Here is a 14,307-nt window from a genome sequence, read left to right as displayed (position 1 = left end):
TCACCCTCGAGCCCTTGGCCTGAACGCCAGCATTTCTAAACTGCTGGCCTTTGAAATGCTGTCATTCCGGCTGGTGGACACAGACAGCTTCAAACAGCTGATGGCCATGGCTGTCCCGCAGTATGTGGTTCCCAGCCGCCACTACTTCTCCAAGACAGCCGTGCCTTCCCTGCACATGCAAGTGTCCGATAAAATCAAGTGTGCACTGCGCAACGCCATTTGTGGCAAGGTCCACCTAACCACAGATACGTGGACCAGTAAGCACGGCCAGGGACGCTATATCTCACTAACTGCACACTGGATGAATGTAGTGGCGGCTGGGCCCCCGGCGGACAGTTCCTTGGCGCACGTCCTTCCGCCCCCTAGGATCGCAGGGCATCATTCTCTGCCTCCTGTAGCCTCCTCCTCCTACGCTTCTACCAGCTCATCCGGTCAGCCACACACCTTCACCACCAACTTCAGCACAGCCCGGGGTAAACGTCAGCAGGCCATTCTGAAACTCATATGTTTGGGGGACAGGCCCCACAGCGCAAAGGAGTTGTGGCGGGGTATTGAACAACAGACCGACGAGTGGTTTCTGCCGGTGGGCCTCAAGCCAGGCCTGGTGGTATGCGATAATGGGCGAAATCTCGTGGCAGCTCTGGGACTAGCCGGTTTGACGCACATCCCTTGCCTGGCGCATGTGCTGAACTTGGTGGTGCAGAGGTTCATTCACCACTACCCCAACATGTCAGAGCTGCTGCATAAAGTGCGGGCCGTCTGTGCGCGCTTCCGCCGTTCACATCCTGCCGCTGCTCGCCTGTCTGCGCTACAGCGGAACTTCGGCCTTCCCGCTCACCGCCTCATATGCGACGTGCCCACCCGGTGGAACTCCACCTTGCACATGCTGGAGAGACTGTGCGAGCAGCAGCAGGCCATAGTGGAGTTTCAGCTGCAGCACGCTCGCGTCAGTCGTACTGCCGAACAGCACCACTTCACCACCAATGATTGGGCCTCCATGCGAGACCTGTGTGCCCTGCTGCGCTGTTTCGAGTACTCCACCAACATGGCCAGTGGCGATGACACTGTTATCAGCGTTACAATACCACTTCTATGTCTCCTTGAGAAAACACTTAGGGCAATGATGTTAGAGGAGGTGGCCCAGGTGGAGGAGGAGGAGGAGGAGGAGGAGGATCAGGTGGCTCAGAGGGAGGTTTGTTTAAGCAGCAGAGGACAGGTTCACAAGTCGCCAGCCAAGGCACTGTACTGGAGGACGAGGAGGATGAGGAGGAGGAGGTGGAGGGGGACGAGGATGACGCAAGTTCACAGCGGGGTGGCAGCCCAGGCCCATCACTGGTGCGTGGCTGGGGGGATACGGTGGACGATGACGATACGCCTCCCACAGAAGACAGCTTGTCCTTACCCATGGGTAGCCTGGCCCACATGAGCGAATATATGCTCCAATGCCTGCGCAACGACAGCAGAGTTGCCCACGTTTTAACGTGTGCAGACTACTGGGTGGCCACCCTGCTGGATCCCCGGTATAAAGACAATGTGCCCACTTTAATTCCTGAACTGGAGCGCGACCGTAAGATGCGCGAGTACAAGCGCACGCTGATAGAGGCGCTCTTGAGAGCATTCCCACATGTCACAGGGGAACAGGTGGAAGGTGAAGGCAGAGGAGTGGCAAGAGGTCGCCAACGCAGCTGTGTCACGGCCAGCTCATCTGAGGGCAGGGTTAGCATGGCAGAAATGTGGAAAAGTTTTGTCTCCACGCCACAGCTATCTGCACCGACACCTGATACGGAACGTGTTAGCAGGAGGCAGCATTTCACTAACATGGTTGAACAGTATGTCTGCACACCCCTCCACATCCTGACGGATGGTTCGGCCCCATTCAACTACTGGGTTTCGAAATTGTCCACGTGGCCAGAGTTAGCATGTTATGCCTTGGAGGTGCTTTCCTGCCCGGCGGCCAGCGTTTTATCTGAACGCGTATTCAGCACGGCAGGGGGCGTCATTACTGACAAGCGCAGCCGCCTGTCCACAGCCAACGTGGACAAGCTGACCTTCATAAAGATGAACCAGGCATGGATCCCACAGGACCTGTCCCTCCCTTGTGCAGAGTAGTCCTTATTAACTGCCTAAAACATGTCTTGTTGTGCTACGGGCCACTTCTTTATTTGATACAAATTTTATGAAACCCACAGTTGAATGAAACTCTTCTCTGTCTGGGCGCCGGGGCCTAACCAGATGAAAGTGGCCGGTTAAACTAACGGGTGACATGAAGCCATAACCTCTGCCATGCTACCTCTGTCTTCTGTCTGGGTGCTGAGGCCTAAGTCAAATAAAGCGGTCTTCTGCTGTGCTGGGGGATATGAAGCTAATCTCTGACCTCTCTCCTCTGTCTGGGTCCAAAGGCCTAAATCACTGAAAGAGGCCTTCTCCTGTGGTGTGTGATATGATGCCAGAATATGTGCTGTGGGGCCTCTCTCCTCTTCCTGGGTGCAGGGGTCAAATAAACTAAATTGTGGCCTACTCCTGTGGTGGTTGATATGATGCCTGATTCTCTGATGTGGAACCTCTCTCCTCTGTTTGGGTGAAGGGGTCAAAGTAACTAAATGGTGGCTTCTCCTGTGGTGGCTGATATGATGCCAGAATATGTGCTGTGGTGCCTCTCTCCTCTTCCTGGGTGCGGGGGTCAAAGTAACTCAATGGTGGCTTCTCCTGTGGTGGCTGATATGATGCCAGAATATGTGCTGTGGTGCCTCTCTCCTCTTCCTGGGTGCGGGGGTCAAAGTAACTCAATGGTGGCTTCTCCTGTGGTGGCTGATATGATGCCAGAATATGTGCTGTGGTGCCTCTCTCGTCTTCCTGGGTGCAGGGGTCAAAGTAACTAAATGGTGGCTTCTCCTGTGGTGGTTGATATGATGCCTGATTCTCTGCTGTGAAACCTCTCTCCTCCATCTGGGTGTAGGGGTCAAAGTCTTTCAAAGTCGCCTTCTCCTGTGCTGATTGATATAAAGCTGATGGTTGTGCCATCTGACATGGTTGCCAGGGTCTGATTCAATGGGGGCCTACTCCTGTGGTGGGTGATCTAAATGCCTGATTCTCTGCTGTGAAACCTCTCTCCTCCGTCTGGGTGTAGGGGTCAAAGTCTTTCAAAGTCGCCTTCTCCTGTGCTGATTGATATGAAGCTGATGGTTGTGCCATCTGACATGGTTGCCGGGGTCCCATTAAATTGGGGCCTACTCCTGTGGTGGGTGATCTAAATGCCTGATTCTCTGCTTTGAAACCTCTCTCCTCCGTCCGGGTGTAGGGGTCAAAGTCTGTCAAAGTCGCCTTCTCCTGTGCTGATTGATATAAAGCTTATGCTTGTGCCATCTGACATGGTTGCCGGGGTCTGATTCAATGGTGGCCTACTCCTGTGGTGGGTGATCTAAATGCCTGATTCTCTGCTGTGTAACCTCTCTCCTCCGTCTGGGTGTAGGGGTCAAAGTAACTAAATGGTGGCCTACTCCTGTGGTGGGTGATATGATGCCTGGTTCTCTGCTGTGGGACCTCTCTCCTTTGTCTGGGTGCTGTGGTCAAAATAATAGTAAGTGACCTTCTCCATTGGTGGGTGACTTGAAGCCTGATTCTGTGCTATGGGACCTCACTCCAATTAATATTGTTTAATTTTTATTTATTTTATGTTAACTCATCATTTCCCTATCTACATTTGTTTGCAGGGGATTTAACTACATTTTGCTGCCTTTTGCAGCCCTCTAGCCCTTTCCGGGTGTGTTTTACAGCCTTTTTAGTGCCCAAAAGTTCGGGTCCCCATTGACTTCTATGGGGTTCGGGTTCGGGATGAAGTTCGGGTCGAGTTCGGATCCCGAACCCGAACATTTTTCGAAAGTTCGGCCGAACTCGTCGAACCCGAACATCCAGGTGTTCGCTCAACTCTACTTAAGATACCTTCTTGGAAGTTGGGACCAAGATTTATTGGTCCATATAAGATCACTGCCATTGTTAACCCTGTAGCCTTCCGTCTTGAACTTCCTCAGGCATTGAAAATCCATAACGTATTTCATAAATCGTTGTTAAAGAAATGTGTTGAACCTGTTGAGCCGTCCTCCTTGCCTCCCGCTCCTGTCATGGTGGATGGCAATTTAGAATTTCAGATCAGCAGGATTGTGGACTCCCGAGATCTCCGGAGATCCCTCCAGTATCTCGTTCATTGGAGAGGGTACGGACCAGAGGAGAGGATGTGGGTTCCAGCGACCGATGTTAATGCTATTCGTCTGGTGAAAGCATTCCACAGAGCTCATCCTGATAAGGTTGGTCCTGGTTGCCCGGGGGTCACCCGTAGAAGGGGGGGGACTGTCACACCGGTGTCAGGTTTTAGAAGGTCTGAAAGATTATCTGCACATTAGTGATCTAACAGCTTCATTTGGTTTTGGAAGAGCTGGAGTGTGATTCTTGTTGAAGTCCTGTTAATCCATCATCCTCAGAAGTTAAGTGTTCTGCTTGTTGTGTTTTGTATTCCCCCCCCCCCTTTGTTGTTTACTAGGCCTTAGTGAGACGCTGGTTCCTTCACCAGGGAAGGAGCGGGTTGTCTCTGCCCTGTCATTACCTTTAGGGCATCCGAGGGAAACCAGGGTTTTCTAGGTTACTGTATATGGGCATCTCTACCATCGAGAGGTTTTATAGGTGGTGACCCTTTTTCTTCCCTAGCGGTGAGGCCTAGTGTCTTTTCCCTTCCTTCTTGTTGTCTTTTGGTGTTCTTTCCTACTACATCCGTGACAGTGCAACACTGTCATAGAAATGCATTGATTCAAAGCATCTCTATGAAACCACGCATGCGCAATAGCCTCCCAATACTTCCCTATGGGAAAGCAGTGGGTTAGCTATGATATACTCACACACTGCACATTCCTGTGCATTGTATTGCTGAGGTAAAGATTTATTTTGAACATAGTGAAGAGAAATTCTGTACCAAGTATAGGTGATGTGGGTGGGGCTGTGTGTGTGTGGGGCTTGAGGGTGGGCGGGGACACAGGGGCCCCATAATCTCCTATTGCCCGGGGGCCCCATGAGTTTTCAGACCACCCCTGGGCAGCATGCCTATTGAAGGTGGTAGGCTTTCCTGAAGAGTTGCTTTTGAAGGTTTGGGTGTTGGGTTAGAGTCTGATGTGGTGGGGTAGTGAGTTGCAGAGTACAGTATGCAAGTGGGGGATGCACATGAGAAATATTGTAGGTGACTGTAGGATCAACAGAAGAGAGGAGAACAAAGAAGGGGGTCATGTGAGGATCAAAGATTACATGTGGGAATGTATCTGGAATGCAGGTCACAGATGTAAAGTTGGGCAGATTGTGGACGGACAAACCTCACCGACTAACCTCTTTTAAAACATGCTGTGGCATGAAAGGGGGTCATTCCTTACAACAATTTTTTTTTTTAGCCCTTAGTTGGTATGTGTGCCTCTTCACACTAGGATGGCCAAAGGAATTCAGTTAGAACTTGCAAAAGGATATTTACTAATAGAATATAGGGCAACACGCTTAGCAGTTACAATGGTCTTAAAAGAGACAAGCAGGTTTAATATGTAGTTACAAGGGTCTTAAATGAGGCAAATAAAGCTTGGCAGTTAGAGTGAGGGCACAGTCTTAAATATGAACAGGCGACTATATGTAGTACCCTAGACCTGTAATACTCCAAATTGTTTATTGTTATGTATTGTATTTCACTGTTTGTTTCCTGACTATCACTAACAGCAAGGAAGGTATGGCAAAGTTTGCTAGGAACAGGGTAAGTCACTCTGTTCCTCCCCCGTTGGGAGGAGTGGTCGTGTGCGGCTTCCTGCCAAGGGTGGGGAGGACATATCCTGCATTGCTCCTACTCCTGTTACAGATTTCTCAGGAGAGAACCATTACTAAATTGCCTAAGTAAAGCCTTGAGAGGATAAAGGCAGCAGAGTGAACTGCTATATTCAGCTTCTACAGACACTGCTGTGAAGTGAGGGCTAAAGACACCACCACCTCATCACCAAAAAAACACTAGGCCAGTCTCAACTAAATGCTGAATTGCAACCAACCTGCCTCAATATCCTTGCTGGTGCGAGAAGAGAGTTGCACTAAAATCTTCTGCTGCTGTTTGTATTTTCAAGTTCCACGTTGCACTTAGTAAAAAGGACTTTCTTACATTCAACTCTGGCCTCATGTCACCCTAGTGTGTGGGAGGAAAGCACCACACCGAGCATAGGAGGGAAAGGGGATACTGAAATTAGGCCTGGAAACTACCAGTATGAACAGGCCCCAAAGGTAGGCAAGTTCATACACCGGATACCTAGAATACTATCTCACTTTGTAGGACCCTGGAATTAGGGTCAGGACTGAGTCTACCTGTTCCTCCAAAGGGAAGGACGAACAGGAGTCTCCCTCAGGCCTAATGACAAACAGGGAAAGGCAACACACACATATATCAAAACAAAATTCAAAAGTGAACGGAAACACTTATCTTCAATGAAGCTTTGGTAGCACCAGTAACAGGAAGCTATAAACCGCACAGCATAGTGGGAGAAACAACAGTAAATAGAGAAGGTAAAATGACCACAATAGCAACATCTTGGGAAAGAAGGTGTGGCAAGCACCAGAAACAACACAGACGTTATTTGATTTAACAGGAAAACATGTCAGATCAAACCACGTGTTGCCAGTCTCACAGATCTCCTGCCACCTGTCGCTGGTACGTCCATATGTCTCGGTACGTCCGTGATACCTCATTCTTCAATGCTATAACTTTCACTGCAACATACCCCAGGGAGCGACAGCCTGTGGTAGGACACTGTGATACAACCATACTACATCATTATTACCACTGCCTGATGCATGGCGTCCGACTCAACTCAGCCATTTGCTAGGGTCTTAGAAGTTAACACTTTCCACTGCCATCAATGCATTAATCATATTCAGTGCATAATACATACTACACAGTGCTGTTCATAACATCACACTTTCTCACTCCTGTTTTTAACCCCTATTCTAGTCCATGTGCTTGCCACCAGTTAATTTATGTGGTGAGTTTAATAGCTTTGCATGCTCCTATACATAATATGCTCGTATACATAATGCTATCAGCAGAATTGAGCTATCACAGAGCCCTCTCCTCTACTGTGACATAGAAATGAAATAATCACTTCCCTGTCACAGAAAACCATTGAACACAGTGCTCACAGTGGCCTTGGATGCTTGCAAAGCAGATGTGATCTACATGTTATCTGCATATATATGATCACAGGTAACAGTCGAGCCTGGGCTGTTACCATTAAATGACTGTCATTAATGATCTGTAAATGGGTATATGGGGAAAACAGGTAACACAGATGAAATCTTTTCAGTCACTGTCTGGCCTCTCCAATGCTTTTCCATCCTGGTGACCATAGCTCCTCTGGCTGTAGATCATACGCCATCCTTCCTCTCTGAGAATATAGCTACAGTAGAAGGACTGCGTAGATGGGGGATCCACTGTCCCTTAGAGCAGTCTTTCACCTCTTTATGTCTTAGTGTGACTTCAGGGGTTTCAGACAGTGCAATGCCTGTTTCCAATACATTTGTTCAAAAATTAATCTTAGGTGTTATTGCCACCACAACAGGGTAGACAGGTAATCCATAGCAACACCAGCCTGACAATATGTTTTTCGTGTAAGAGAGGCAAAACAGTTTTCAACCTTTGTAGCTACAGTAAATAACTAACTGCCTAGTCCTCCTAATAACTAAGATCAACCAGGGATTGAGGAACCCATGCTACTATTGGCAGTGGCTCTTGCTATACCACAGTCTATCACAATGGCTTCCCTCCCACCGCTGCTCCCTAGGGCCAGTACAGTGAAAGTAGGGTGCACCCTTTCTTCCATTAGATCACTCCCTGTTGGTTATTGGGGCTACAGCCTGATAGTAGTTTGGGGTGCTCTTGGTGTTTGTGGTTGTATGGGTGTAAGGTAGGGGGTATAGAGTGCAATGGCCAGCTTATGGTGTAGGAGTCAGGAAAACAGGTCAAAGGTAAAAGAAGTCTCTCTTTAACCAGGTGCAAAACAGGAGTAGTAGTATCCAACAACAATGAAGCACAGTTTTGTCTGTACATATTGCACATTGTTTCCCCAGACAGTGAGTTATGCAGGCTAGCAAAACGATAGTTATGGCACTTCTTGTATACTGTCTTGCTAAAGTCTCCCTGGTAGCAGTACTTTGGCAATAATGGCTGTTGTGTCCACTGCGGGAAGCAGGGTTTTTAAGGTCAGAAAGTGTCCAGATGTGAAGGGTGTCTTGACACTGTCCTTCACAGTAGCAGGGTCTGAATGGCTGTAATAGTAGATTCTCCTATGCTTGATCATGCAGACTCTATTTTGCGGAACGGGTGCGGACCCATTCATTTTCTATGGGGACGGAATGGATGCGGACAGCACACAGTGTGCTGTCCGCATCCGCATTTGCGGAGCGCGGCCCCGATCTTTGGGTCTGCAGCACCGCAAAAGATAGAACATGTCCTATTCTTGTCCAGAATAGGAATTTCTATAGGGGTGCCGGGCGAGTGTGTTGCGGATCCGCAATTTGCGGGTCCGCAACACACAATGGACGTGTGAATGGAGCCTTAGTTCTCTTCTTTCCCTCCTTTCCCTTTCTCTCTTTCTGAGAGAAAGTAACTCACACAGAGATCTGGAAGTCGAAGCCTGATGAGAAGGAGCACATGGAATTTGCTTCCTTCCTTAACTCCAATCTAGACAATCTCAAGTTGGGGGTGGGACTAACCTCCTAACAGGCATGATCTAGAATTGTAAACCCTGGCCATACCAGCAAGCCATGTCAGGCTATGCTGGGTATAGATAACATAGAATCAAACCATTTGCAGATACTAGCTGCTCTAGGGTACGGCATAGACACTTGGCACATGCACTTGCACATACACTAATGCTATGTGAGCCACTAAAATTAAAATTGGAAGCATGTATATTAATTACCTAGAAAATTGGATTTTAGACACCATGACTGCAGTGTTAGGCTAGGTCTACACGACGACATTTATCGCACGACAATAAGTCACGTGACACATAGGGCACAACTACACTGCAACATGTCGCGCAACATTTTGTTACATCAATGTCGCGCGACAATTTTTATAATTATATTCTATGGTGTCGCAGTGCGACATGCGACATGCCTCGACTGCAACGCTCCAGTCGCAGCATGTCGCATGTCGCAGTACGACACCATAGACTATCATTATAAAAATTGTCACGCGACATTGGTGCGACATAATGTCGCGCGACAATTGTTGTCGTGTAGACCTAGCCTAAGAATTAAATAAATATACCTTTCCAGCTTCCTCCAGGGCCTTTTGGTTTTTGAATGCCTGATTCTCCATAATCAACGTTTCAATCAGCAGGGCTCCGGCGAGAATTGGAACAAATGCCAAGATAAGTAGGGCCAGCTGCCAGCCATATGCAAACGAAATGCCGATTATAGCAAGCAAAGTTGTCACAGTCATTGTCAGCACTCCCACTCGGTGTCCAGTAAGCTAGAAGACAGAAAGGGAAACATTTTTGAATTAAAGAAATCTTGAGGACAATGTCTTGTCTTGTGTCAGTGATAAAATGTGCTAAAATTAAAATCTTTCAGTGGTATTAGTAGGGTTGAAACAGGTTCTCTGCTTTTTTTATATTGATGACCTATTCTCAGGATAGATCATCAATATCCAATCAGCGGGAACCCGACTACCAGAATCTCCACTGATCATCTGTTTGAAGGAACGTATGATCCCTGTTTTTTTTTCTCTGTGTCAACATTGCAGCGGCGAGCATGTGTAATTACCGTTCCACCATACCATTCACTTCAATAGGATGTCTCTCTACTATTCACTCAGGAGCGCTGCATTTTCTTCAAACAGCTGATTGATGTGCAGGCTTGTTTCTGCCATGAAGCAATTTGAGAATCTCGCCTCAGGCAGTAGCCAATCGGTCTCTCAGACGGGCGGCAGTTTGCCACCGAGCATGGGAGGCCTGAAACCTATGAAGAAGTAGAACCGCGCATGTGGTCACGATGAAATCATCGCGATCTCCTGTGCCAGATCACAGTCGGCTCGATAACGTGGGCACGTGACCACATCATTGTTCCACCTGTGACCTGGTGTAGTAGGTCATGTTGCCTTGCGCAGGAAAGCATCATCAAAGGCCACAGGCAATAAGAAACCTGATTTCTGCATAGCAAATGGTGGTGGAGAATGGGACACACTTAGTATTATGTTTGTTTAAAAAAAAAATATATATATATATATATACAGTTGCAAGAAAAAGTATGTGAACCCTTTGGAATTATATGGATTTCTGCACAAATTGGTCATAAAATGTGATCTGATCTTCATCTAAGTCACAACAATAGACAATCACAGTCTGCTTAAACTAATAACACACAGAGAATTAAATGTTACCATGTTTTTATTGAACACACCATGTAAACATTCACAGTGCAGGTGGAAAAAGTATGTGAACCCCTAGACTAATGACATCTCCAAGAGCTAATTGGAGTGAGGTGTCAGCCAACTGGAGTCCAATCAATGAGATGAGATTGGAGGTGCTGGTTACAGCTGTCCTGCCCTATAAAACACACACACCAGTTCTGGGTTTGCTTTTCACAAGAAGCATTGCCTGATGTAAATGATGCCTCGCACAAAAGAGCTCTTAAAAGACCTACGATTAAGAATTGTTGACTTGCATAAAGCTGAAAAGGGTTATCTCCAAAAGCCTTGCTGTTCATCAGTCCACGGTAAGACAAATTGTCTATAAATGGAGAAAGTTCAGCACTGCTGCTACTCTCCCTAGGAGTGGCCGTCCTGTAAAGATGACTGCAAGAGCACAGCGCAGACTGCTCAATGAGGTGAAGAAGAATACTAGAGTGTCAGCTAAAGACTTACAAAAGTCTCTGGCATATGCTAACATCCCTGTTAGCGAATCTACGATACCTAAATGACTAAACAACAATAGATTTCATGAGAGGATACCACAGAAGAAGCCACTGCTGTAAAAAAAAAACATTGCTGCACGTTTACAGTTTGCACAAGAGCACCTGGATGTTCCACAGCCGTACTGGTACAATATTCTGTGGACAGATGAAACCAAAGTTGAGTTGTTTGGAAGAAACACACAATGCTATGTGTGGAGAAAAAGAGGCACAGCACACAGACATGAAAACCTCATCCAAACTGTGAAGTATGGTGGTGGGGGCATCATGGTTTGGGGCTGCTTTGCTGCGTCAGGGCCTGGACGGATTGCTATCATCGAAGGAAAAATTAATTCCCAAGTTTATCAAGACATTTTGCAGGAGAACTTAAGGCCATCTGTCCACCAGCTGAAGCTCAACAGAAGATGGGTGTTGCAACAGGACAACGACCCAAAGAATAGAAGTAAATCAACAACAGAATGGCTTAAACAGAAGAAAATATGCCTTCTGGAGTGGCCCAGTCAGGGTCCTGTGGCATGACCTCAAGAAAGCGATTCACATCAGACATCCCAAGAATATTGCTGAACTGAAACAGTTCTGTAAAGAGGAATGGTCAAGAATTCCTCCTGACCGTTGTGCACGTCTGATCTGCAACTACAGGAAACGTTTGGTTGAAGTTATTGCTGCCAAAGGAGGTTCAACCAGTTATTAAATCCAAGGGTTTACATACTTTTTCCACCTGCACTGTGAATGTTTACATGGTGTGTTCAATAAAAACATGGTAACATTTAATTCTTTGTCTGTTATTAGTTTAAGCAGACTGTGATTGTCTATTGTTGTGATTTAGATGAAGATCAGATCACATTTTATGACCAATTTGTGCAGAAATCCATATCATTCCAAAGGGTTCACATACTTTTTCTTGCAACTGTATATATATAGCACTACAGGGGGAAATACCGGGTGGTGGTTGGGGGGTGGGGGGGCGTATTATACAGTACAGACCAAAAGTTTGGACACACCTTCTCATTCAAAGAGTTTTCTTTATTTTCATGACTATGAAAATTTTTGATTCACACTGAAGGCATCAAAACTATGAATTAACACATGTGGAATTATATACATAACAAACAAGTGTGAAACAACAGAAAATATGTCATATTCTAGGTTCTTCAAAGTAGCCACCTTTTGCTTTGATTACTGCTTTGCACACTCTTGGCATTCTCTTGATGAGCTTCAAGAGGTAGTCCCCTGAAATGGTTTTCACTTCACAGGTGTGCCCTGTCAGGTTTAATAAGTGGGATTTCTTGCCTTATAAATGGGGTTGGGACCATCAGTTGCGTTGAGGAGAAGTCAGGTGGATAAACAGCTGATATTCCTACTGAATAGACTGTTAGAATTTGTATTATGGCAAGAAAAAAGCAGCTAAGTAAAGAAAAACAAGTGGCCATCATTACTTTAAGAAATGAAGGTCATTCAGTCAGGCGAAAAATTGGGAAAACTTTGAAAGTAAGGGCTATTTGACCATGAAGGAGAGTGATGGGGTGCTGCGCCAGATGACCTGGCCTCCACAGTCACCGGACCTGAACCCAATCGAGATGGTTTGGGGTGAGCTGGACTGCAGAGTGAAGGCAAAAGGGCCAACAAGTGCTAAGCATCTCTGGGAACTCCTTCAAGACTGTTGGAAGACCATTTCAGGGGACTACCTCTTGAAGCTCATCAAGAGAATGCCAAGAGTGTGCAAAGCAGTAATCAAAGCAAAAGGTGGCTACTTTGAAGAACCTAGAATATGACATATTTTCAGTTGTTTCACACTTGTTTATTTTGTATATACAGGGAGTGCAGAATTATTAGGCAAATTAGTATTTTGACCACATCATCCTCTTTATGCATGTTGTCTTACTCCAAGCTGTATAGGCTCGAAAGCCTACTACCAATTAAGCATATTAGGTGATGTGCATCTCTGTAATGAGAAGGGGTGTGGTCTAATAACATCAACACCCTATATTAGGTGTGCATAATTCTTAGGCAACTTCCTTTCCTTTGGCAAAATGGGTCAAAAGAAGGACTTGACAGGCTCAGAAAAGTCAAAAATAGTGAGATATCTTGCAGAGGGATGCAGCACTCTTAAAATTGCAAAGCTTCTGAAGCGTGATCATCGAACAATCAAGCGTTTCATTCAAAATAGTCAACAGGGTCGCAAGAAGCGTGTGGAAAAACCAAGGCGCAAAATAACTGCCCATGAACTGAGAAAAGTCAAGCGTGCAGCTGCCAAGATGCCACTTGCCACCAGTTTGGCCATATTTCAGAGCTGCAACATCACTGGAGTGCCCAAAAGCACAAGGTGTGCAATACTCAGAGACATGGCCAAGGTAAGAAAGGCTGAAAGACGACCACTACTGAACAAGACACACAAGCTGAAACGTCAAGACTGGGCCAAGAAATATCTCAAGACTGATTTTTCTAAGGTTTTATGGACTGATGAAATGAGAGTGAGTCTTGATGGGCCAGATGGATGGGCCCGTGGCTGGATTGGTAAAGGGCAGAGAGTTCCAGTCCGACTCAGACGCCAGCAAGGTGGAGTACTGGTTTGGGCTGGTATCATCAAAGATGAGCTTGTGGGGCCTTTTCGGGTTGAGGATGGAGTCAAGCTCAACTCCCAGTCCTACTGCCAGTTTCTGGAAGATACCTTCTTCAAGCAGTGGTACAGGAAGAAGTCTGCATCCTTCAAGAAAAACATGATTTTCATGCAGGACAATGCTCCATCACACGCGTCCAAGTACTCCACAGCGTGGCTGGCAAGAAAGGGTATAAAAGAAGAAAATCTAATGACATGGCCTCCTTGTTCACCTGATCTGAACCCCATTGAGAACCTGTGGTCCATCATCAAATGTGAGATTTACAAGGAGGGAAAACAGTACACCTCTCTGAACAGTGTCTGGGAGGCTGTGGTTGCTGCTGCACGCAATGTTGATGGTGAACAGATCAAAACACTGACAGAATCCATGGATGGCAGGCTTTTGAGTGTCCTTGCAAAGAAAGGTGGCTATATTGGTCACTGATTTGTTTTTGTTTTGTTTTTGAATGTCAGAAATGTATATTTGTGAATGTTGAGATGTTATATTGGTTTCACTGGTAAAAATAAATAATTGAAATGGGTATATATTTGTTTTTTGTTAAGTTGTCTAATAATTATGCACAGTAATAGTCACCTGCAAACACAGATATCCCCCTAAAATAGCTAAAACTAAAAACAAACTAAAAACTACTTCCAAAAATATTCAGCTTTGATATTAATGAGTTTTTTGGGTTCATTGAGAACATGGTTCAATAATAAAATTAATCCTCAAAAAT

The 14,307-nt window shown here is 46.2% G+C and overlaps 2 protein-coding genes across 2 annotated transcripts in view; both read right to left on the bottom strand.

Moving 5' to 3' along the window:
- LOC121002302 (ATP-binding cassette sub-family B member 5-like) overlaps positions 1-14,307 on the bottom strand; it is a 1,125,761-nt gene that overhangs the window by 749,672 nt on the left and 361,782 nt on the right. The window lies entirely within an intron of this gene.
- The window catches only part of LOC121002304 (ATP-dependent translocase ABCB1-like), a 159,134-nt gene that overhangs the window by 70,322 nt on the left and 74,505 nt on the right, over positions 1-14,307 (bottom strand). Inside the window, exon 10 of the mRNA XM_040433705.1 lies at positions 9,332-9,535. Coding sequence (XP_040289639.1) covers positions 9,332-9,535 — 204 coding nt within the window. The remainder of the gene's footprint in view (positions 1-9,331; positions 9,536-14,307) is intronic.

The sequence above is a fragment of the Bufo bufo genome, chromosome 5 (genome assembly GCF_905171765.1).
Source record: "Bufo bufo chromosome 5, aBufBuf1.1, whole genome shotgun sequence".
NCBI classification, from domain to species: Eukaryota; Metazoa; Chordata; class Amphibia; order Anura; family Bufonidae; genus Bufo; species Bufo bufo.
The sequence above is the reverse complement of the archived record's forward strand: the minus strand, read 5'-3'. Positions and strand labels throughout refer to the sequence as shown.